General features: G+C 40.2%; 2 protein-coding genes across 7 annotated transcripts in view; one reads left to right on the forward strand and one right to left on the reverse strand.

The window, feature by feature from the left end:
• Positions 1–6,402: 6,402 nt before the first annotated feature.
• Positions 6,403–13,773, reverse strand: asb6 (ankyrin repeat and SOCS box containing 6). 6 transcript variants are annotated; one of them, XM_088299678.1, is made up of 7 exons: positions 13,710–13,773; positions 12,987–13,130; positions 12,693–12,868; positions 11,307–11,413; positions 10,504–10,612; positions 9,952–10,038; positions 6,403–7,541 (listed from the first exon to the last, which is right to left on the reverse strand). In XM_088299678.1, the coding sequence occupies exons 2-7, from the start codon at positions 13,094–13,096 to the stop codon at positions 6,832–6,834; spliced, it is 1,299 nt and encodes a 432-aa protein (XP_088155804.1). In that variant the 5' UTR covers positions 13,097–13,130; positions 13,710–13,773; the 3' UTR covers positions 6,403–6,831. The 6 variants fall into 6 exon arrangements, with proteins under 6 accessions (XP_088155804.1, XP_088155780.1, XP_088155805.1 ...); XM_088299654.1 differs by having other exon boundaries at positions 13,598–13,769; XM_088299679.1 differs by having other exon boundaries at positions 12,693–12,865; positions 12,987–13,172; positions 13,598–13,769.
• An 8,431-nt stretch (positions 13,774–22,204) lies between these two features.
• Positions 22,205–25,984, forward strand: part of LOC148344551 (transmembrane protein 132C) — a 129,860-nt gene continuing 126,080 nt past the window's right edge. Inside the window, exon 1 of the mRNA XM_088299680.1 lies at positions 22,205–23,050. Within this exon, the coding sequence (XP_088155806.1) occupies positions 23,005–23,050 (46 nt within the window). The 5' untranslated portion in view covers positions 22,205–23,004. The remainder of the gene's footprint in view (positions 23,051–25,984) is intronic.

The raw sequence follows: 25,984 nt of genomic DNA on the forward strand, positions 1-25,984 counted from the left end.
CATTGAACTGCAGCGCTATTGCAAAAGCCACAACGGTGGTGCCGAGGCAAAAGCCACAATGGAAGTGAGCAAAATTCTGGCCGGATGGGAAAAGACACAAAGCTAGAATAGCAATAAAAATAAAGTTGTTGTTTTATTGCTGGAGCTCGTGTCACTGTAGCAATGTCAGAAATTATTGATGCTGTTTTTCAAATTATTTATTTGGGATGTTCCCGTGGTTTGCTCGTGTGTACGACAGGCTCAACGTGTACGAGATGACAGCTGCCACTTGCCAGCCATGTAATAGACGTTGCTAATGTTGAGTTACAATAAAACAAGGTGCTATATTGCAGTTTTGATATGCTGAGTTGGAAAAATAAGCTGAAGTAAAACTATCATTTATTTACATTATGCTTTTCAAAGTATTGTAGCATCTTCAAAAGACATGACGTCAGACGTTCATTTACTTATCTCCTTTTGTATTGTTACAACATGGCTACTGTGGTCTGGCACCGACGCCAAAACTCCTAGCAACCTGCTCCGTCATCAATACATGGAACAAAGATAAAGACTTAAAGGAAAGTAATGACATCGGGCCTTAATCTCAGTGAATTAAATGGTAAAAAAATGAATTCCTGTAACTGCAACCATACACAGTTCCCCCCAAAAAGTAATTGTTTCCTCTTCGTTCCATGCACCATTGCCTTTCCAAAGTTTTGTGGAAATTGGTCAGCTGGTTTTGGTGTAATCCTGCTAAAAATTGTCGGCTCCCGACCACTCCTGCGGGCCAAAAATGGGCGTCTGGCCGTGCTGGAACGGAATGCCCAGCTCTGCTGCTAACTGATTGTTTGCATAAAAATCAGAAGGCTGCTTTGAAAAGAATAATTATTTAAAAAAAAAAAAAACTTGTGGTGGCTTAAACGTTTGCACAGTACTGCAAATGTCATAACTTAGTCAAAAATTGAAGGAGGCTATTTAGCTGATGTTGAGATACTGTACCTACTATAAACACACAAAATGTGAGTAAAATTCTGAGCCAGTGGACATGGCAAAGGACAACTATGAATCCAATCCAATGTTTTTATTGTTTCCCTCAGTAAGATACAATGATGGCTGTTTGATTGACAGTCAAAGATATATTACTTTACCCACAGATTTGTTTGCTGGCAATGGTCTGCAGTACTGCTCAAAAAAATTCATTGTGCAGTACAGTTCCACACTAAGTAAATTAATGATGATAAAGATTTAACATAAGTTAACAAAGACCATGTGAAATGAATAAATCTCCACTTGTGTTAATAAAAACTGAACACAAACACCTTTACCATAATATCTTCCTGATATGTCACTTGTAAGCCATAATCGAATATGCATACCATAATCGCAAGTATTTGTGAGGCCAAAAGCAGCCATGTAATGAATTCCCACCATTTTTTCATGAATAAAAAATGTGTGACAGGTTCCAACACCTACAGTTGAAAAAGGTGTCCTGTCCCAACAGGATTCCGTGATCCTGCAACCTGTCCACCCCCACTGAGATTAGTCCCAGGGTCGAGTTGAACCCTTCGACCTGCAGCCATCTTTCAATGCTGAGAGACCAACCAACATCCCCCACAGGATATACACACACACGCATGCACACACAGTTACAGGCTCTACTTGCAACATAATAATTACAAATGATCTTACAACACATAATGTATAGGCGAACAGTAATATAGCATGTTGGGATCCAGAAAGAACTCCATGGCTTCATCTTACTTTTAGCAACCATCATTCTAGTGTTCTCCATCAACACCAGAAGGACGGGGTGCATTTTTTACTGATGAAGTCACCACATCTGTGGTTATGAACACTAAGTGCTCTGTGCTTCAACTCGCGCTCTCGCGTTGCCTTATTTCTTTCCCCATCTCCCACACAACGAAGAAGCGTTGCTTGCCTCCATACCAGCAAACACCTCGTTCATACGTGCAAACAAATAAGCACTCAGTGTGAAGGGGCATGGATGTTGCGAGCCCCTAACTGACTGCTGCCGCTCTCAAGTCCACCTCAAGTCCCATGAGGTTTGGGGTAGCAGCTGAGTGTTCAGTGATGTCTGCAATTATCCCGTGTCTAGACAACGTCTAGTGATGCACATTCTGCTCAGGCACAGCTCTATAGCAGAACAGGCTCGGAACACATACCATATCTTTTACATAAAAAGGTCAGCGTCCGGCTAGGGGGAAGAAAGAAGGACCCAAATTAGAGTTGTTGTTCGTGGATCTCAAATGCAAATTTGGGGAGTTAAAGACAAATACAACAAAGTATTACATGCAAATATATTGTGAATTTGTATGAAATTCATTGAAATTTTCTACGGCTTATGGTAATACACAGAATGTCGGTCAGAAATTCATACAAAAACATGTTCATATAAAATGCGGGCATTTTATGATGTGGAAAAAAGAGAGTTTGATTCCCTAAAATTCAGCCAGATTTTTGGCTCCCACATATTAGTTGGTGCCCATGTGGCACACAGCTGCACACGATCAATCAATTACCAGAGCTGGGCAATCCGTCCAAGGGGCGCAATGGTCCGATCCTCAAGAAGGGCTGGATGCCCATTTTTGGGGCGGGGGGCGAAGGGTGACAATTTTAAAAAACAGGTTTGATTACAAGAGGGGGTGGGTGGGGGGGGGTGCAATACCACAGACAGAGAGAACAGAGGGGAAGTCAAAGCAATAACCCACTTTGGTTTGATGAAACACTTGCCACCATAATAAGGCCATAATAAGGTGCTCTTCGCATCTCTCTCGCGGCGGCGTCATGTACGTCATGGGCTTTTTTTGGTGTCCGACAATTTTTGAATAAGACCGGAGTGTTGAGGCCGGATGGGTACCGAGATAGCGGCCGGATGGCGGGGGACTGACTAGCAAAGAAGGGTCAAGTGCCCAGCTCTGCCAATTACCCGTACAAAATAAAGTTCTCCTGAATCTCTCCTTTTCATGTTGAAAGCACACCTATGTTAGGAATAGATTTTTAACCTCCACAACCTTGGACAAGAATGCAAAGTTCTCAAAGGATGTCAAAGATGAGATTGTTGACATGCTTAGGCTAAAAAGGTTTACAAAACTATTAGCAAAAGTCTGTTGGCACAACTTTTCCAAAGTAGAAGACCCAAAACCACCATTATTCTCCTTTGGTGCCAAATATAGTATCTTGCCTGCGACTCCCTGGCCACATAACTCGTCTCCAGGAGATGTTGCTGAGATGTCTCCGCAACCGGTGGAGATTCGGGCGGTCATCAGGTCACCAACTAGTCTCCAGGCAAGTGAGATCCTGTAGGCCCCTAAGGGAGCGGCTTGAAAGTACACCGCACAAACTTGTTAATGAGGTGAAAACGTTTCAGACCACAGTCACCGTAAAAAACAGTGATGGGTTGAAATCTAAAAGAGCAAGAAATAGGGATGTAAGGATTCATTGAAAATCGATTTAATATCAAAATAATCTGCTCAAAATATGCATTGAAATAAATAAATAAAATAAAAGAATCTATTTGCACGCCATGTTAGCCAGAGCCATTCACACGTTACTTAATATGATGTGAAACTCCCTTTCTTAGCACAGCGAGGATAAATGAGCACTTAAAAGTGAAGCATGTAGTGGCTGATGTCCAATTTACTTTAAAAAATAAATATTGAATCCAAATCCGGAACTGAAAATCTAATCCAATCAGGGCTTGAGTGAATTGTCCCATCCCTAGAGAGAAAGTTGCATCTCCTCAAGAAGGCAAATGTGTAGGCTCGCCTTAAATTTGCCAGTGAATGTCAAAATGACTAAGAAGGCTTGATCTCTTTGGCCTCATCTCACCCCGCCGTACTTGAAAGATGACAAAATTGTCAGTATGACCCAAAGGATCTTCCAAACCATTACCACAGTCAAGCATGGCGGTGGAAACCTGGAGTCATGGAGTGCTCTAAGTCAGTCTCCAAATGCAGTTGACCAAATAGAAAACCTGCAGAGACAGCTGAAGATTCACGTTTCTAAACTGCAGCCAAGTAACTCGAAGGACTTAGATAATTTGTTTAAAGAGGTTGGAGAATTGTACATCATCACAATGTTTGAGACAGAATGCTTATTAAGACTCCAGGTTGTGAATATTTGGCAGTCAGGAGAAATTTCAGGAAAAACCTAAAATGCTCTAACATTTTAGGTGAATTTATAATCTGACGATTTTCAATTGTTCAGTGCTTCAGCTCTCTAACAAGGAGTTGACAAAATTCACAAAAAGAGTTTGATTCATGAATTGACCAATACGTTTGGTTCAATTCAAGTGTCATCAGCAGGTTGCAACAAAGACCAGGAGAGTCACAGAAAGGCATAGACGTGGATGCCTTTTTTTGCATTACATTTGGAAGTTTAGAGAAGGTCAAATTAAGTTCGCCTGTCAGCAGCATTTTGCATTTTAGGTTCTTCCTGAATTTTCAGCCAGAGCCTACTATCCCCTTACTTATTTACTTACTTATTCTGAGTGTGTTTATCATATTTCATTTGTTGGCAAAGCAATTTATCATGTCCCAAAAAATTACAATACATTGCACCAAAGATTTCCTTTTGTGTCAATAATATTTTTCAAAATTCCAATCCAGTGAAACGTTAGTCATTCACTTGCTTTTTTGGGAGTTAAAGTGTTTTCTATTTGCTGAATGAATATAGTCTGTCGAGAAATGCTTGACAGTGATGAAGAATATTTTCCATACTCACTGATTTTCCTCTTTCTTTTTTTACATTTTGAAAATTAGTCCAATTCATGATCTTGTTGACAGTTTTAAGAAACACAATGTTCCTTCATTCTAATAGCTGGTGGTATAAGTTTGAGTCAATCAACTTTAATGATTTGAAATACATGATCCAATCTACCACTGCAAACTGCAAAACCAGAATTAATGATAGCAACGTGTTGTGTGTCATACTTATCAATATCAAATAATCAGTACCACAGGAAACGAGAGAGTAATATTTTGTGGTCAACAAGTTTCACTTAAACTTTATAAATCAGAGTGCTATACTTTCTTTCGTACACAGTAAATATAATAAGAAATGTCAGAGATCCATTGGAAGACTTTTAAGAATAAATTGTCAGCAATAAAGAACGAGTTTATTTGCCCCACAGAAGTCTTTTGCACTTAGCGCTACGACATTAACTTTTAAATCCAATTTTTTTTTGGTTTAAATCAAGATCTAATGGTGTCCAGAAGTCTATCTGCGAAGAGTACCATTCGAGAAAATAAAGGCGGTGGGAAACATGCAGGGGCTTGAATCAAAGGTTGTACGTACGTTATGGGCTGCAGTGTAAGAAAAGGCTGTGAGAGAACAAGCAGGTGTGGAGAAAAGACCCATGGGCTTCAGGGAGGGAAGAGATCAATAACTAATTTCAGTACCAAGCTTCACCCGCACTGTTTTCCAATAAATGCTGGATGGAGAGCACATACTTGGCCCCCGCCCCACCCCACTATCTCGATTCTATCACCTTCTTCAAGCTGGCAGTGAAGACTGTGCAAGGAGGCTACTTCATTCCGTTTTAAACCAAATATGTGACTGTTGATAGCATGGATTAAGCTTCTACAGCTTGACACGGTGCGAAACGCTAGCCAGCGTTGCTATTTCCGTGCGCTTCCCATATGTCATCTCTGTATCTTTAAAAGATTGTGCTTCCTGCAATCCCCCTCCCTTCCTCTCTTTCGGCCAGGGCCGGTGTTGAGGTTTTGTCAAGAGTATGCAGGGAGATTGAGGCAGACAGGAGAGTGAAGCGTGTGTCATGCAGGGCTGCTGCTGCTGCTGCTGCTGCTCTTCTCCTCAGAGGCTGTGACCTAGATAACCAAGAGGAGCTGAAGCGCCTGCAAGCCTTGGAGCCACTCCAGCCTCAGCAATGTCAGGAAGGGGTTAGTTGTGTAACACAATGTCCTATTTAGTTTGCTTGTCACACACATGGAAGCAAGCACCATATAGCGTATGGAACCTATGTACAACCCTACGCTGATTCTCATATGTGCCGTTGACAAAGAGGAGATGAACGGGATCTGAAAAAAGGCGGGACGGAAATAGAGGACAGAAATCATCCCTAAACGCATCCAAATTTAAACATAAGCATTAAGAATGCTTGGTCAAACTTTCCATGCCAGGAGCTAGTGCAGCTACCCGCACACTGTGAAGCCACCCAAAGTACAAGCTTCTATGGGTCACTCCCGCTGCACCTTTGCAGTCGACAGACTTGAACCCTTTACACTATGATGGTTGGGGTGAACAATAACAATGTTTAGTTATCTAGGCACTTCATGTGTGGCTCAAACATGCACACCAACGTCCCCAGAGTCATGTTGCATTCTCACCGCTCAGTTATAAATTAATATGCTGAATCAATTTTGACTCACACTACAGTTTGATCACCAGTCTGTGACTTTTTATTAGTCAAACTTCAGTTTAAGTGGGAAGAAAACACATTTCACATCACAACCACCTTGAGGAAGTAAGTCAATACAATGGTGGGAGAACTTTTAACAGGCTGCAGCCTAAAAACCTCAAAGAGAAATACTGCCATCTGGTGACATTTACAAGGAATTGCAGCCAACCTCACATCAGAGACACAGAATTTTTTTATCGCGTCAGAAATGTGATGCTACAACAGATTAGCCTTTTGAAACTTGCTGTAAACACAATTGAAAAAGTAAAATAAAAATCACAGATAATTAGATCTGAGCCACACGCCTCAATGGTTTGTAGGTGTTCTGTTGTAGTTGATGATTAATGTGCAGCTGCTTCACATTAATTTATGCACATTACAGAAAGTAAAAAAAATTGTGACACGGCAGATGATCAGCTCTGGCTTTGCCGCGACTTAAAAGAGTCCCAACCGGGCTTTGGCTTATATGTGCGTTCAGGAAGAAGGAATTCTTTAAGTCTGTCTGGTAATGGCAAAGCATCGATTCTTTCTTCCAGTGGCCAGGGCTGGAGTTGGCCCCTTATAAATGCCCTGCAAAGGCACTTGAGAGCAGCAGGGGACGTATCACGCATCACCTCCCGGTTGTATAGATCTCGTATAGCTGGCGCATATGGGTGCGGGTGGTGTCCAAATGTAAGAGCTCCCATCCTGGAATACAGGCTCGATGTGGGGTAGTTCACTCTTGCTCGGTCCAGCAACAACTCGGCTTGCTCAAGGAGTTTAGAGGCATAATTGGGATCTGAGCAGTGCCGCAGGGCTGTCTGAAGCCGCTGGAAAATAATTGTGTATGCTTGCCAGCAGTAGTCACTGTTGCAACAAAATAAAGAGGCTCCCCTCTGGATGAGGAGCACAGCCAGGGGAAAGAGCAGGTCAAAGTGCTCCAGGCTTGTTTGGGTCAGGGAGGACTCGCTGTCACCACAGCTGGGGTCCACACCATGGGACAGTAGTAAATGTGTGGTTTTCAGGCAGAATTTACCCATCTCGGCGGCATCCTCTGCATTGGCGTCAAGCGCCTCCTTGACCAGAAACACCAACAAGGACGCAACTGTTTCGCCATCTTCAGTAACAGCTTTGACATCAGCACCTGTGCAGAAGGTGCAGATTCTTGGATTAAGGTTTCCTATCTTTTGCTCTGACAATATCTGGTTTCAACTTTGTTACTATTTTGCTATTCCATTACAGCTTTAGCAACAGATCGACAATGTTTTTTGTTTGCACAGCCCTAATTTGTCACTTTCATCAAAGGAATGGTAAAATTTTTGGGGGTAATAAATAAAAGTGCAAACATCAGTGGCATCACATTTCCAGAAAAAAAGGTTGAAGCTGATTAAGTATCGCATGTATGTAGACATATTGGACATTTTGGACAACTTCACATGTTCCTGTGACGTCACACGTGCTGTACATGAGACTGTTCTTTTCGAACGCGTTTATTGGTCTATTGTGTCTATAGTGTTTCCATAATTTAGATATCACTCCAACCGGTTTCATGTGCTACCTTTGAGGAAGGGGGTGGGGTGACTGACATTAACAGCGCAATGGCTGACAATGCAGTGAGCTTCGATCTATTCCAGAGGTATTCAATTAAAAGTCACAGAGGTCCACGACGAAAATTAAAAAGTTAGAAGGTCCGAACCAAAGTCCAACTTCCCGAAATGTCTAGCCTATGTTCACATTTTTATATAGTTTCAATATTTAGTCATTTTCAACAGAGCGCACTTATATTCTAAATATTTAGCAATGCTCCCATTAAACACTTTTGCCAGTCAAAGAAATATAAGGCGTTTATTTCACATTCAAGAAAATGTGGCTCCAAGAATTTAAGGGTGCCGCTTCCAGAAAGAAACTGTAAAATATCTCCTGCAGAAATATATCAAGTTCTAAACATTGAGTTAACACCTTTTACCTTTTTTTTCATAAATCAAAGAGTTATCAGCCTAAAAAAACGGAAAGCCTAATTATCCAAGTAAACCAGGTCAACATGTTTAGTACACAATCAATAAAAATGGCTGTCCTCATGAAAAACTAATTCAAAATGAGCTTTGACACCACTTTTTCTTTTGAATATTTTTTTTAACTTCTCTTAATGAGAAAAATGAGTTTGTGACTGCCCTGCCAGTGATTTAAATCTGGGTTGGAACGGAGTCAAGGCCATTGGGATTTGGTAGATTATTTCACACATCTGGGCTTTGTGTTTTCCTTTAAATAATGTTTGTGCAACCGTATTTAAGCACTCCTTCACAACTTCCCCATCACTTGAACGTTTTTTTATGTTTCCCCAAAATCCATGATACTTATACTGAATATTTGTTTGCATGCCGCTGGGATGTAAACGAAAATGTAAAAATCTGTTGTACTGCACTCGAAGTTCGATGTTTTTGAGCGCTCACCTCAAACGTCAGCGGATGACTGTGCACAAAAGGGCGGTGATTTGTCTCGTAGTGGCGCTTCGCAATGTTGCGACGGTTTCGGAGCATATGATGCACACTGGTTTTGAATTGGCAGCAGCCAGATCGAAACTAAATTCCTCGTCCATTCATTTAAAACAACACGCATCGACCTCGCTAACCTTTTAGCAAGGCATACTGTCAGCAGCACTCTCTTCCGGTCTGCTGCGCAATTGGCAGTGGATCGTAAACAAAAGATTTGATTGGCTCAAATCAGTGATGCCTTTTCCGCATTTCCTAGAATTGCAGCGCAAATGTTTGCGAATGCGCCCTGAAAATAATTCATCATCGATTGGCCATGGGTCCGGTCCGAACCATCCCGTCCGCCATTTGGTGATGCCTGATCTATTCTATCACAATGCTACATCCTTTAAAACGGAACCGATCATCAGTAATAAAAATGTATGTGCGCAAGTGTAGGCATGTGAGAACGTTTCCATCAAAATATTAAACTCAGAATATTTTGAATGATCGTCACATGGTAAGGTTATTGTCCATATTAGCCTTGTCGCGTGTCAACAATCTGTCACGTCACAAAAACATTTGTCAGCCAAACTTTTGTGGATATGGATACAAATATGATAAACAGTTTAAAAATATTAGAACTAAACTTGCCAGCTTTTGGAAGACAGAAACATCAGAAGCATTGCCTTATTAACATACATATGCAAATTAACTCAGAGTTAATTTTTGGTAGAGAATTCAGTCTTGTTTATGTTTCAAAAAGGTGTGTGAGTACATCATCAAACGCTCTTCTTTGATATTGTTTCACTAGAAACAATAATTGGTTAGTAAACAGGAAAAAATCTTTTGTAATACACTTTAATAGAAAAATACATTTCATCTGATTATCGGAATAATCGATGGAATAATCAATTCCACAATTATTCAATAGTGACAGCTCTTGTACCTATTTCACACTAAATAAGTCAGCACACGGAGGAAAGCAACTCTTGCTAAGTCTTCAGAATATATCATTATGTTTATGTTTTTGAATGAATGAATAAGAAAGAAGGTTAAGCGATAATAGGAAAGGGCGGTAAATACCTCTTTGAAGGAGAAGCTGGATGTTCTCTGTGTTGTTGATGGTTAGTCCATCGCTGCTTGCCAAAGCATGAAACAAGGGGGTTTTTCCTTTAGAGGCAACATAAAAAAATCACTTGTATACAAAAGTCAATTTGTAATTACCCTGTTTACACGAGACAAACAACAAACGAGGTGTTTTTGGGAATAAAATGCATATTATCAAAATCGGGTCTCAAAGTGGTCGTTTTGAAAATGCTGGCTGTTCCCAGGGCTGCATTTGTGCATATGTTGCTCAAGATAAAAAGCTAGATTAAGTTTTGACAAGTGTACAGTGTACAGCAGATATTCACTACTTCGATAACTCAAATTCTCAACCTACATATGAAGTGAGTAGACAAAAAATATGCTTGTGGGAGGACAAGCAGTTGGTGCACTTGTGAATCACTTTGCAAATAACATTATCTTCAAGGGGTTTTGCAGCTTTATGTAAATGTGCAATATTTTGATAACGTATCTATCCAGAACATTTCAAAAATGCAAATAAACCAAAAAAAAAAGTCAAAATGAATGCACCTCCTTTATCCATTGCATTCACATTGGCACCCAAATCAAGTAACGCAAGCAGACAGGGCAAACGGTCCGAGTCCTCACTGGCAAGATCCAAGGGGCTGCTCTCATAAATCTAAAGGGTGATAAGTTAAAGTTAAAGATTTTTAGGGGGAGGGACAGCAAAAAAAATAAAAAATAAATAAAATAAAAATTTTATATATATATATATATATATATATATATATATATAAAATTTTTATTTTATTTATTTATTTTTTTTTTTGCTGTCCCTCCCCCTAAAAATCTTTAACTTTGACCATGTATGTATATATATATATATATATATATATATATATATACATACATGGTCAAATAAGGGTCAATGGCACAATTATAAAATGTCGTTCTCAAATTGGGGTTTAATTGCAAATGTAATTAATCGTTCAGGCCTAGTATCAATATTCTATCACACCTGTCCTCATTACTGAGGCGGCTGAGCTGGAACCTCACTTAGGTGACTCTTTGCGAGAGTTGAGGTGCACTCTGAACTGGTCACACAGTCAAACACAAGTCACATACTGACAAAACATTAACATTCGTTTTTGCTATCACTAATTGGATGTTGCGGGGTCTCGCCTCATTAATATGATGTCTTCACGATATATAACGTCATACCACCCAGCTCTACTCCTCAGTTAATTGCAGTGCAGTTCTATGCCACTGTAATCCATTACTGCAATAATTAACACACTAAAACATTTTGTACAGCGCTGGTATTGCATTTGATTTGCTACATAGACTATATATGAACTCATTATTTGACTTACCCGGTCTCTTTTTTCTATGTCAGCTTTGTGCTCGATGAGCATTTTCACCATGTTTGGTCTATTTCTCAGAACCGCTATATGCAGTGGATTGTAGAACGACACTGGGTCTGAGCAAGTGAAGAAAAAAAACATTCATTTAAGAATGCGTTGCCTTCTCTAAGTGAGAGTTTTTGCATCACGTTTACAGTGGACACTGGCTATTCATGCTGGCAAGGTTGAGGGAGTTACTTTAAAAATGTATTGCAACATAGTTACTCGTCAAATGTTAAAAATGTAGTTAGGAATGTAATCCAAGTACCATAATATAAAAGTTATGTCACTTGAGGAGAAGTGAGTACCCACAATTCAGCTCCAAAGCACAAGAACTGGAAGGGAGACATGCGAACCACTTGTGAAGCATGTTACAGACAGACAAACAGACAGAAAATAGATGTGCTTGTGAAAGGAGAAGGAAAAAAAAAAAGGTCTGCTTCACGCATGCCCGACCTACCCTCACAAGTTAGAACAAGCACTAGTCATGTGGAAAGGTTTGCGAACCCAGGAAACTTGCATATATATATTTTATTTTTGACAGTTATTATTAATAAACCCAGGAAAGAAATGCAAATATTTGATGAAACAAAGGACATTTGTACATGGTCTACTCCACACTTTACAAGGGAAGTTTGTCAGAATTACCTCTATGTGCAGAAGGAGACACAGGGAGAGAGAGGCATGTGAAAAAGAAATCATATTCTTTTATTTTCCAATAATTATATCCCTGGGGAAAGATGGCTTTCACAGCTAAAGTTTGCTACCCCCTGCCGTGCAATGTAGTTCACTAACAGCAGACTTACGGTATGCTATCAAAAGAATATAGACAATAAATGTACTTATACGCGCCATTTTAAGTTTTTTGAAGTAACTTGACAAAGCCAGTTTAGTTTACAATTTTAATAGAATTTGTCATGTTCATTCTTTGCCAATTTTGGAACTCCAGAGAAAACTGAAAGCTGCAGTCAAAAAAAAAAAGATATGCTTCTGTTTGTACTGTTTCATATGCTGAAATCAATTGTCGGATTGGCCACGATATTGCATTTTGTCTTTAAAAACCCAAGATATTTATTGAATACCAGAGCTGGGCAGTTCATCCGGCTCTTCGGCCCAGCCGAACGCACATTTTTGGGGCGGGGGACGGGGCGAAATGGGGTCAGGGGCTAACAATTTTTCTGAATAAGGTCGGAGGGTTGAGGCCGGAACGGTACAGAGATTGTGACCGGAGGGCGGGGGACTGACTGGGAAAAAAAGGGTCAAGTGCCCAGCTCTGATGAATATGCACTTTCCAAAATTTGAAGACACTTAGAGAGATGACGGAAAACATGGAAGAGCAGTCATATATACACTCACCTTCAAAATTAAGATCTGCTCTGTACCGCAGAAGGACGTCAGCAGCCTCCACATGTCCTCGCTCAGCCATCTTCAACAGAGCATAACTGATCACTTGCATAAACACTTCAGATTGGGACTCTCGCTCCAGCAGCTCCATTAAAGAACCGCACATGCGTCTCTCATTTTCTGGTCTTCTGTGTCAGGAAACAAAAGGAGAAATACAATTATGGCATATTTTAACTGCGTAAGATGCTGCTGAGATACAAGAACCATTTCAGAAAGTTATTTTTCATTATTTCAAGGTCTGCAAACCTGTTCTCGAGACTATCGTCTACTTCTTCGAGGCCGATCACACTCATGACAGCATCCAACAATCGCTGATACTCATAACTGAGCCTTCGACTTCCGTGGGGGTAAGGCATGGCTCCTCAAATGCTTCAGGCAGTGTTTCCCAACCTTCAGAGACCCACCGTGTATTGTTGACATTAGGGAAAAAAACTAATAAAAAAAAAGTAAAAAAATATAGAAATGGTGATGATGATTTATTCACAAATTTACTTTGTGTGACATGTGAGTCTGTATAGTGGAACACTGAGCTAGAATTCGGCTGTATGAAAAAAAGTCCGCCTGTCGGGTAATAAATAAATAACACAAAATAAAGCATCAGTCGAGAAATGAATGCATGCATTTTAAAAAATGCCTTTTTTTAAGGGAGGTAAAATCGCAACCAACAGCCTGGCCGTCCTCCTTTTTATCAGTTGTCCCAATTATAACTCATGTCCAAGTGTCAAAGTCGCATACCAGATACGATCTTGATAACAGAGACGCCCTTCTCAACTTGACTGCGAACCTCACCGAATTTCAACCTTCCATATTGTAGCACGTTACAAAATTCATTGGTCATCAAATTAGTAAATTCTTGCCTCGTTAGGTGTTTTCTTTCTGTTGTATGGCCTAATGAAATGTTGAAAAAGCAGTCATACTGTCATAGTCCCAAAACTGGACTAGCAATAAACTAATTTGATGGGCGACCACCTGCAGTCGCCTCTGCCGTTTTGAAAACAGGAAATGTCCATCGCTCCATTCACGTTTTGGTCCCGGTAGAAACACAATACTGAAATTATGTTCCGAGTCGCCCTTCAATTTTAACGCGCTTACAGTTATGGATCAATATCAAATGATTATAATGATACAATGAAGATATAAGCAGCTTTCTATTAATCACACGAGTTGCACAATTTACATATTTGCAGACACAAGTGCATAAATTATTGTCACTAAAAATTAAAGGCATTACTCTCTAGAACAGGTTGTCAAAGTCATTTTTAGCTTAGAGGCCACATGGGGAAAAATCTTTCTAAAAAAATATTTCTAAAAAATTACCAAGTGGGCCGGACTAGTAAAATCAAGATCCATAACATAAAATAATTGGCATCAATATTACGTGTATTGTCTCCATTTGCATGATGTCCTGGTATTACCAATAAGTGAATGTGTCATATTTTAAACATTAAAACGTTTGATACTTTGATTATTCATAGTGAAATTGAGGCTTCTGCTATATTACCCTTAAGGCACTAGATGGCAATATTGAGCTATGTTTTCAAACACCTTGAGAAGTAATGTCGTGAGCTACTCACTATCGTTTCAAACACCTTATGGTCGTAATCAGAACAAGCAAACATGACTAGGCAGATTTTACAAAAAGGTAAGAAGGAGGAGGGTGGTCGCCCGGATGCCCACGGTTGCCCACCGATCGACAGGATGTCGCCACTCACTATCTTTTGAAACACCTTGAGGCTGCTGCAGGCTTGGAGGGTGTCTATGGCCGGCGTCTTGCCCGGACAACCCCCCAAGCATGCACAATACCATGTTTAAACTTATGTCGCTGGGAATATGTCCAGACATGTTTGCAAAAAGGGCAAATATCAACCGAATAAACATATTATTCAAAGGTAAAAACAACGCCTGCTCTTTTCAACCCATGTTATTTCAATTATTTCATTTGGTTATATTTATTTAAATAGAACATTTCATTGGATGCTATATATACTTCAGATATTAAAATATGAATGACATAAGTACAGTTTGGGATGGGGACACACGCACGCAGGGAACACATTGTTTTTAACATAAGAAGCATACAGTTTGGGAGGGGGGCTTGGCCCACACGCACGTAGGGGACACATTGTTTTTACTACTGAGGGCAATCAGGGGAGGGGGGCTTGGCCCACACACACACACAACGTCATCACAATTTGAAAAAGCGTAATTCTGTAGGCGGGGCCCACTTCGACAAAAGCGTAATTCTGTAGGCGTGGTATTAACGCTTCAAGGGCAGGGAATATGTATATATTTTTAAATAGGTGGCTGGAGATTGGATAGTTTGAACACAGGGGGCGGGGATAGCGGCCATTTTGGACAAAAGCGTAATTCTGTAGGCGGGGACAAGGAGACAAAAGCGTAATTCTGTAGGAGGGGTTATGACGTCATCAAAATTTGAAAAAGTGTAATTCTATTATCTCTGAGAAGGTTACAGTTCCTGTCCTAGCACCCTCTTTGCACATTCCTTTCACTCTGACATTTTTTCTTTGCATTCTTGTACACAAATGTACATCAGAATGTCAGTTACATTTTTTTTGAGGGATTATGAAGATAATAATAACGTAGTTTAAATGAATAATCAGGATTTCACCTTTTCCAAACTAGGTCCAGATATTTCTGAAGCCTGCCAAAGACATCTGGTGAGGTATAAATCCATTTTTAATTCTTGGGTAAATCTCTGTCCAGTCATAGTCACAAATACCCCAACAGAAGGTGACATTGCACATTTTTGTCGCAGAAAAGCCAAGGGGCCTATTTCAGTACTTCATTGTCGTGTATAACACGGTAAGTGTTAGTATGTTTCAATCTGTATTTATGCCACTGTTTCATTCACGTTTGACTTCAACTCGGAATTTTATTTATAATAAGCTATTGGTCCATCGGAACCAACTAGTATGGTAGTTAATGTTTTTTTCCATTATTAAGATTAAGATCAGCAATTAAATGCGTTACACTGTTGAACTTTTGCCTACAAAGTAATTTTGGTCTTAGCGCTGGAGTTAACCAGAAAAATGACAAGAGAAGGACCACGGCAAATAGACTCTTTATTTAAATTAAAGCTTCATCAATGAATGCAAAAATATGATCAAATTTGTTTGCGACAAATGATTGAAGAGAGTCCATCCTTAACTGGTTAACATATCATCTTGAGGATGAAAAAAGTGGGGCATCAGACTGTTATTTGTTCCGTAAGTGATATCCATGACCCACTACATGTCTGATTATCAGATTACTACGAGTAAAATTAGATTTTTTTTCCCCTAGAACTTTCAGTCCCCTTTGGTTTATTTTGTTGTGTAATCAAATGTACATATAGACATGGGATAGACTCAATGCTGAGCTTTACAAAACCACAAAGCATTCTGCCCAATAAAAATACAATGTGTAATTTGTTGTGAGAGACTGACACGAGAAGGAGACTTTAATTGTTGCAATTGCAAATGCAAAGTACTTTTGAGATGTGATAACACGTACGGTAGCTCTTGAAATGGTTGCACACTTGATTGAAAGTGGCTAGAGAAGCAATGGAGAGGTGAATGTGGAGGTAGAGAAGTGATAATAGAGCAGGGCAGCATTCTGGTTTGTTTCTGCTTAGTGCTGTGAGAGAGATTTTGAATTATCAGACCAGCAAGTCCAGGCCTAATATCCTTTTGTGTTGGGTGCATATTGCTGAATGAAGATTGTGGCGGGAAATAATCAGCCCTTTTAAAGGTCAGTTGAAGTTAAGGACACATAAAGTAGACCATGGCTGTGGCTGATAAGACATAAATGTCTCTGGGAGGAAGACTTAATTGTCTTTCATGGTTACTTTCCTATTGGGCAGTGAGAATAATCAAAAGGAAGGTGCAGAGAAAATAATTGGCAATTTATCATTCATATGATTGGCTCACGATCAGTTCATGATATACCTTGACTGTCGCGTTAAGTTAACTGGGATAGGCTCTACCTCTCTCATGACCCTAATGAGCAAAATGGATGGCTGAATAATTGGAAAGTACATTTGCTTTCAAGTTTCACTCATTCTTTGTATTTAGAACTAAAAGAAATGTATACATATTCTAGGTAAGTATACATATCGTGAAATAATGTTTATCTCTTCTTGGTGTACTCACATATTAAATAATTCAGTTTGTGTGCCATGAGCTATGATTTTGTATAAATAAAAAGGTTAATTATACGTCCAATGACGGCATAGTGGTGTAATGGCTGGCACATCTGCCTCACATTTCTGAGGTTGGGGGTTCAATTTTGGGCTCTGCCCTCCCTGTGTAGAGTTTTGCCTGTTCTCCATGTGCTAGCTGGGCTTGCTCCAGTTTTTCCCCCACATTCCAAAAGCATCCACGTAAGGTAGTTTGAAGACTCTCAATTGTCTTTAGGCGTGAATGTTAATGGTTGTTTGTCTATATATGCTGTGTGATTGCCTGGCGACCAGTCCAGGGTATATCTTCCAAAATTATTTGGAATAGGCTCTGGCACACCCAAGACTGTAGTTAGTAGGATAAGGGGAATGTGGCTTGGTGTATTTTCTGCCATCTAGTGGAAAAGCACTTAATTGTTCTGCCTATTTACTCTACATCACTGGCATTAAGTATTGTAAATGAAAAAAGACAAATTATATACTGTAAATAAATAAGTAATATCTGTAACAGTGAAGTAATATAATATGAATAGGCTTTCACTTGTACAGCACTTTTTAAGGTACTCAAAGAGCTTTCACACTCCACAATCACCGAGCAACTGGAGGTTAAGTGTTTTGCAAAAGGACACTTGATTAAATACAAAACCATCGGGTTGGAAAATTTACCACTCTACCAACAGAGCAATGCTGTCCGTAAAATAAAGTGAAAGCAGCAGTTATGGAGCTGTGGTGTTGTCTTCAACACTATTGAGAGTTGCGTGCATGTACAGTAAGCTTCAATCCAATATTTAGCCTTTGATTGTGTTGAGTGCTCAACATAAAAGTTGTTCACTAATAACTGTTTGATTGATTGAAAAAAAAAATAGTTGGATCCTATTACATTTTTTAAGTAGCTGTATAGGCTACTTCACAGACGGACACGAACAATCGGGGTGGAAGGCTGGCTCCAAGTGTCCATTTCACGGTAATTCGCGGTAATCTGTGATCATCCACCTGTCCACGGTGGTGTGCTTGCACTTCCTTATGAACTCATATGCTTTTTGTGATTTGATCTTCCTCACTCTAGCGAGTAAAATGTCAAAAACTATGTGCCTGGACAATGCTGAATTTAAAAGAAATTAGGGGAGCTGCTTCCATTGGCTAGGAAACAAGCAATCTGTGTTCACTCCCACAACAGCGCAAATGCCCCTTTGTGCCTAAAAACTCTACCCAGGCACAAAGTTAAGACCCTTAGTCTTATTTTTGCGCTTGGGTTCAACTCCAGTCACTGTCACGGTTCATTCACCTGACTTCTGTAGAGCCAGCATTGGTTCAATTACCACTCAGTGGCGGAGTGTAGATGAGGATGAAGGGTTCAAGGTTGTTGCCCTTATATGCGCCTTATGATTGACTGGCGAACAGTCCAGAACGTAAACTGCCTTTTGCCCGAACTCAGCTGGGTTATTTGACAGTGTCTCATGAACAGGATAAGTGGTAAAGGAAATGGACGGATAGACGGAGTTTAGTGCCAGTTTACAAGTAAATTTGTTAAATAATTTGCCTGAAAAAGTTCCCTTTAAGATTAAATTTGTCACAGGTTGATAAAACAAAGTCTTATCTACAGTAATTTAATGGTAGATGCCATCATTGTTGTTTGAAAGACTTCTAGCAGAAATAAGGCAGCAAATGGAAGGACAGACAATTCTGAGTTCTGACTCACTGCACTGTAGGCCAGAGGAAGGTCACTCGCTTTCTTCCTTCTGGGCATCAGGCTTGAAAATGAAGTGACAGACCCAGAGAGGCTGATAAGTAAATACAGTTTTAATAGCCTACGAATGGCTGGTGGAGATCTGCACAGGCCTGGAGGTGGGCAAGGCACAGAGGGCGACAGGGTATTCCACAGCAGCTATTATTAATGCTATCATAGATCAGATAGACCAAGAGTGAAGAATAAAAGGTTGTGATGAATCTGGGCCTCCTTGTCCCCAACCGACATGAGGAAAAGCTACTGTGGCTGGTTAAGGTCATGGATGAAGGATACCTCTCCAAAAGACTTATGGAATGATTCATTAGACTCAATACAAAGAACAGTAGGAGTGTATGGCCTGGGGGGTTACTGAAGGTCATAGGGTGAGCCATAGCAACTAAAAAAAGATATCTTCAATTAACCTTATGCAGTATTTTATTCGATCTGTTCATACATCCCAATAAACTAATAGCCTCCTTTTCTTTCTCTCTCACCATCAACCAATTAATCAAATTGAATACAGCATTATTGGGTGGGAATTGATTCCACATCAGCTGGACAAACGTCTTCCATGTGAACAACTGCAATGCACTCAGGTACTGTTCGGGATGTTTGGAGAAACCCACATTAACATCGGCGGCTGCCCAATGAAACCATTCTTCTGAATTCCGCAACTTGCCATGTAAATCGTCGGCACATGGCCGACTGGTTAGCACGATGGCCTCACAGTGCAGAGGTCGTGGGTTCTATTCCGACTCTGGCCTTCCTGTATGGAGTTTGCATGTTCTCCCCGTGCCTGCGTGGGTTTTCTCCGAGTACTCCGGTTGCCTCCAACATTCCAAAAACATGCATGGCAGGTTGATTGGACACTCTAAATTGCCCCTAGGTATGAGTGTGAGCGTGAATGGTTGTTCGTCTCTGTGTGCCCTGCGATTGACTGGCAACCTATTCAGGGTGTCCCCCGTCTACTGCCCGAAGAGAGCTGGGATAGGCTCAAGCACCCCCGTGACCCTTGTGAAGAGAAGCGGTTCAGATAATGAATGGCTGGATGCCGTGCAAATCTTGCCTTGACATCTGTACTGTATGTAAAGGTGAAGGACTCTACTTAAAGAGGAGTACCATCAAGTCTAAATGCTTAAGCACCACTTGTATTTGTCCTCATGGTCTTGAATTTTCTCTTCAAGTTGACCTTACCACCATAAGGCTGACTTGAGCGAGAATAACTGTCACTGTTTTAATTTTTAATTTTTTTTTTGAAGCCTGCAATCCGAGGATAATCAAATCCCTCACCGAGTCAGCCTTATTTCACTTTAAATATTTGTTCTGACCACGCCCATCACTCACTAATCACTTCTCTTCTGGACTGGTGCAACGGAATTGCTGTACGGGTGGCTTTTGCATGGTCTTGGAGCAGCTCCAGTATGTCGAGAACTCCACTGCCAGAGTTATCGCCTGCTCAAAGCCCTGGCAGCTCATCACCTCTACACTCGAACGCCTTCACTAGTCTTCAAAGTTCTCCTAATGACCTATAAATTCCTCCACATCAAGGCTTGGCCTCACCATAACATCTCCTCTATCTGACACCCCTTCACTGATGCTCATGCGATCATCTGATGCAAGCCTGCGGTCCATTCCAAGCACCAAATTTTAGACGTTTGGTGACAGCGCCACAGGTCTTACTTCTAAAATTTGAGATTCTGCTTCCCTAAACTCTCCTCAAACACCATATTTTCAACAAAGCTCAATAACGTGAATACACACACACACATGCACATAATTATTACAAATGTAATTATTGGAAAATGGAAATTTCACCCCAATTGTTTTTAATGCACTTGCACAAAGGTAAGTTAAGGACGCAAACATATTTTTGTGCATCCTGACCCATGTGGCATTTCCTTCTCTGGGTCGATCTCCAAGGCATGAGAGCTTCTAAGGCATCACAGACTTCAGACTTTTTTTTCCGAACATCAAAGTCTTCAGTCAGTCTTACGATCTAAATGCCACATCTGTTCACACACAATCTACTTGATGTCATACTTTCATGTTGCTGCTCCCAAAGAGCATGCCAGGTTTGTGCGGGTCCTTCTCGGACAGGAGATGGATGATGTACGTGTTTTTACAGCAGCCAACACCTCAGTAATTTGGCCTGGAAAATTTAATTTCCATATGGAAAGCCTCAAGGAGTTCAGACATTTTTTAATGACTTGCAGCTACACAATATGTAACCTAAGCCACCCGGGCACTGCATGTTGCTCTAATTGCTTTCCAGCTGTTCAGTGGACCTCAGTATGGCCTGGGTTTCAAGGGATTTATTGGATCGTCAGAAGGAACTATTTTTAAATGACTACATCAGCCCACCAGCTCACCATTAAAACGAGCAAGTGGACTTCTCTCCATCAACACTTTATGCTACTCCGACTTTTAATGCTTTTTGCAGAAAGTTTCCAGCATCAAATTGCACACATCTTGGCAGAAGCAGTACCTGTTTTCCTGAAACTAATTGAATGAAAACTCACCAAACAGATGTGTCCAAAGTAAGGTTGGAAGAAGAAGCACTTTGAGTCTGATATCATGGTTGTAGTTTCTAAAATGTCCTCTCATCCATGCATCCATCTTCTGTGCTGCGTATGCTCACTTTAGGTATTATTTGCAATGATGACAAATTTATTTCTATTGCCAACAATACTGTATACAATTTGCAACCCTTATATAGTAAATCTTAAATGTGATCAAAGGAGTCTCACAGGTCATATTGCAAGAGGAAGACAAAATAAAAATAGACACAGTGTTTGGAAAAGAAAAACATGAATTGGCTCAACTTATCTGATATTTCTATAATGAATGCTTTTGTCATCTTCCATTATTCTTTTACATCGAAACAACATTTTGGTACATTGTTAAATAGGCTGATTATAAAATTAAACCAAAAACTAGTTATTTCTTTTCGACATTTTCTTTTTCTCACAAGTATAAACCAATTCTTTTTTGGTGTCTCGTGCAATGATGATCCCTACAAAATCGCTTTGTGGATTTTTAAAACATCACCAAGGTGCCCACTGATTTGACATTTTCCCTAAAATTCCAAATTATTACGATTATTCGAAGATTTTGTGGAAATATGATTTATGGGCTAAAACAGAACATTTAATCCTATGATGCATTATGATTAAGACATTGAATGCAATAAAATAATCAAATAAATCAGTATTAAAATGCATGCAGTGACTTTCTCTTGTTCACACAGGTCTCATCTGTTGACTTCCTCACCTCTTTGTCATGATAACCACGATGTTATCAGCCAGAGCGCTTGGACCCCACTTCGGATGTCAGTTGAGTAGTCACAGCACAAGGGGTCGCTCGTACCCTCCAAGAAGTGCACGTTCATTTCACTTGGCGGGACAAGTTTACAATCTCCTCATAAAAGACACAGAGGCTCAGCCGGTAATATTCCAAATGAGTGAGCGTTATTAAATGACTCCTGACAACAAGCGGATTGAATTGTATTTTAATTCCATGTGATGCACGAATACGTCACTATTGTATGGAAGACCTGGCCTGCGTGTGTGAGTGAGTGTGCGTGCGCGTGTTTGTGTGCGCGTGTACGTATTTGTATTTATTCGTGGAGAGCTAGCCCCCTTGATGTGTGTCAATACAACTTACTATCCCCGCTATTGGCTTCTTTCTCTTTTCTCGACGAGTTTTGGCCAATAACCTGCCGGCACACGCACGCTGCACACGCACGACGTTGTGTTGAAGTCGGACTTTCGGAGAATATTTGAGGCACCTGATGTCAAAGTGGGTTGGAAGCGGCATTTGAATTCATCTTTGCGTCGCGTACAGTGCGAGCAGCTGGAGTTCTCATCCGGACTTGAAAGCTTTCATGGGATCGGGATGATATGCAGTGTTTGGACTTGACTGTCTTCTTTTTTTTCCGGGGGAGTGCAGTTTTTTTTTTCTGCAGCCTACGAAAGACGAAGTGATGCTTTGAGGGGACGCCATTCAACACATTTCTCACATTTTGCTTTTTTGGGACACGTCACCGTGATCTTAAATATGAAGCCAGCATTTAATCCATTTTTATTTTTTTCGACATGATTAAAAGAGCCGCAAAGTTCCCTCTCTTCATATCCAAGTCAAAGAGGACGACAAACAACCCAACAACAAAGGCACCGTTTATAAAGGTTTATTTTAGAATTATTTTGTTGAGCATTTTTGCAGAACTTGAACAATTTTGCAGCGTTTGCTCCTTTTTTGTCACTTTTAAAAGGATGCAGCAAACGCACCTTTTTCCTTTAAATTAAGACCTTCTTCCTTGATTTTATTTTGGGGTGAGTTCCGCTCGCATCACTCCAAGAAACATGTTGCATATCCTTGTGCAGCTGTCTGTGGTGTTACTTTTGAAAGGTAAGGACGTTTTCAACCTTCCATCCATCTTTCACTTTGAACACATGACTTATTAAATGTGCCAAAGAAACAAGGGTGAATGGTAGTGATTGTGACATTTTATCGTTGCAGTAACGCACATTAGGTACAGTGCGACATCCCAGTAGATTTTCACCTGTCTGGTCGCTGTGGAACTATTCTAAATAACATTCGTCTCATGAATATTTCAATTTAACTGCGCTTCTGAGCTTTACACAAGTTTTAGGCTTTAGTGCATCTACAGTGATGTCTGAATTATACGTACTTTCTTGGGAAATGTTACTTTCAGCGTAAGAGACCTTCAACTTAAATCAAACATCACTGAATGAGGGAGGGGAAAAAAATAACTTTAATGTTGGAGTTTGTCCCAGTACGGTTCTTGCTGACTTTGCAAATTTTTGTTTCATGACCATGAATCAGTTGTTGCCCCAAAGGCACTGGCAGTTTTAAACAGGCTGAACGCAGAAACAGCTCTAAGGGCAAATAAAGTCCTGTCATCTGTGCAAAGACTTTAATCCATCAATTAAGTGGAACATATGCTTTGTTTAACATTTTGACTATTATTCATTTATTTTTTTAACGTTATTTCCTGACTGTGTATTTGTTTACAGCAAATTGATGAACCACTGACCAGCATGTGCAAATGCTTCCGCTCTTATTTACATTCACAGCCAAAACAAAGTTCAGTTCTTACATTAAAATTTAGATCTATAGTCAAATCTAAATAATCTAACTGCATCTGACATGTCAAATGTCTGCATCCACCTTGAGAATGCTCTGGTCTTCACAGTAGAAGACTCAGGTTTGACAGCTCGAGTATGATGGGGGCTGACTCAGTGTTTATTAATGATGTTTGCCATAGTTCAAGGCCTCGCAGTAGCAATATTGTATGATCTTAATTGACACGGTGTGCCATAAAGCTGCAGGGCACCACTTCTCACTAGATAGTGATGAAAATTGATAACATTGTCCCCGGATATAGAGCATCAAATCCATAAGAGAAAAATACCTGCACAGCATCAAGCAGCAATTAGGAAGGGCGGTTCTCTGGTATTGGAGCACGACTTTGACAGTTTGGCTTGAAAAATGGCACAGTGAATGAGAAAACATTGCACAGTGAAGCTGTTCTTTTCTTTTCTTGAAAACACTGAAAAAAAAGGTTCCTCAGTTCTATTTAATCGAGGAACGCTCCAGTGAATACACTCGGTGGTATTCCTCAGTGGAATATCCAATCGTGTGTCACTTCGTCTTATCCATAAGCTTAACAAGATCCAAAAAGGGATCAAGTAAGGATATCCGTCATTGGACATCTCTAAGTACTTTGTGCACATCCCATGCTGTCGGCCCTTGCACATCTGGATATGGCTTATCCTTCAGGATTTTTCAGAAGACACCAGCAGTTTATGTTGCCGCGGGGACTCTAGCCATGGAAGGTTTTTATCCGTAGTCCTCGTAAAAGTCACCTCAGTGGTCCTGTACATCATCGATGGATCAAACCGAGCCTCAGTTGAGAAGGCAATAGAACAAATGATGCAGTTTTTTCTTTTTTTTTTTTGTTAAACTCAAAAACTAACAACTAAAACACAGTTTAACACGTTGCTATCGGAGGACCGTCCACTAACTTTTTCTCTGATAGCAATGGACTGGTTATCTTTATTACCTTTTCTTTCTTTATCTTTAGTACCAGGTGTAAATTCAGCATCTCTCCAGCAACCAGTCTATCATCCACATTCCTTCGTCCCAAAGAGTCTATTCTTTTTGTGTCCATGGCGAATATTTATTTCCTCTACCTTCCGTTTCCAAAACTAGGTATTTATGGCTGAAGCACCGCCACCCACCATTACGAGCCCTCTCAATTGCTTCGCGATTGAATGTCAATCTGCACACTTTGCCATAACAATTTTGTAAAACACATTGAGTAGGTGGACACTTTGCTCAATCTCTTGTACCGTCATTATCCTTAAAGTGGGAGTGGGAAGCCTGCATTGTTGCTTTTCATTCATTGAGTCCAATGATTTTTTCCCCCTTCCTTAAATTCATAATATAATACATTATATAGTAACATACATTTCCACTAAATCCATTTGGCCACTAGTAATTGGTTGGTTATTACAGCTATGAACTCAGTGATTGAATTAATTATAAGTGTGAGGAAATCAGGGAAATCAATGTGTGTGTTGTGGTTCCCAATGTATCTTATGTGTTTTTTAGAGTGGAATGTTGGTCATTGAAATAGTTAAAACACACTGATGCAGTGTTGTGTGCACTCATCTGTGACTCCATCGTGTCTTAGAAGAGGTCTTCATCCGAATAAATCTGTTCATTATTTCAGTCGGATTCAACCTGACACAGTATGAGAAAAAAAAATGACGGTAATTAAAAAATCAGCTCGCTAGAACATTCCAGTTCTCAGCACATAAATATTTGGTGGTGGTGGGAAATTGAGAATGCTATCCTGAACCAAGTTAATTTGTTCGTAACTAATGATAGAGGGCTGAATTGTCCATCCTAAATTTACGACAAATCTGTCAAAGGGGTTCACTTCCTTTGGTCCCCTCCTACTTTCTGACTTTCTTTAGCCTTGGTAGTTGGCACTATGTGTAACCAAACATCTTAAATATTTAGCAGGTGGCAACTTCAATTTGTAAGTCCCTTGACAGTTCTGGTGCAAACTAGATGTGAACTCAAATGCTATGCGTACCCTTCCACGCCACTTTGAAGCACTTACAAAGTAAAAACCAGCATTAGCCTTTGTAAATTTGCCATCTTTCATCACGGTCCAATGATGTCATCAACAAAGCAACCATAACTAATGGCTGCTTCTGAAAAAGCCAACCTTAGATCAATTTGCATGTCTTTAAAATGTGTCAAATTGACGTGATTTTAATTAGCATTTGGATTTGTCTGATGCTTCAA

Source organism: Idiotropiscis lumnitzeri, chromosome 1 (assembly GCF_059441095.1).
Source record: "Idiotropiscis lumnitzeri isolate Australia: NSW breed Sydney's pygmy pipehorse chromosome 1, RoL_Ilum_1.0, whole genome shotgun sequence".
Taxonomy (NCBI): Eukaryota; Metazoa; Chordata; class Actinopteri; order Syngnathiformes; family Syngnathidae; genus Idiotropiscis; species Idiotropiscis lumnitzeri.

What these genes read in the sequence shown, in the direction of transcription:
- asb6 (XM_088299678.1), bottom strand. Translation starts at nt 13,096, where the DNA reads ATGCCTTACCCCCACGGAAGTCGAAGGCTCAGTTATGAGTATCAGCGA. An exon ending in GACGATAGTCTCGAGAACAG is followed by an intron (nt 12,869 to 12,986) that starts GTTTGCAGACCT and finishes TTCCTGACACAG; the next exon opens with AAGACCAGAAAATGAGAGAC. An exon ending in ACATAGAAAAAAGAGACCGG is followed by an intron (nt 10,613 to 11,306) that starts GTAAGTCAAATA and finishes ATCACCCTTTAG; the next exon opens with ATTTATGAGAGCAGCCCCTT.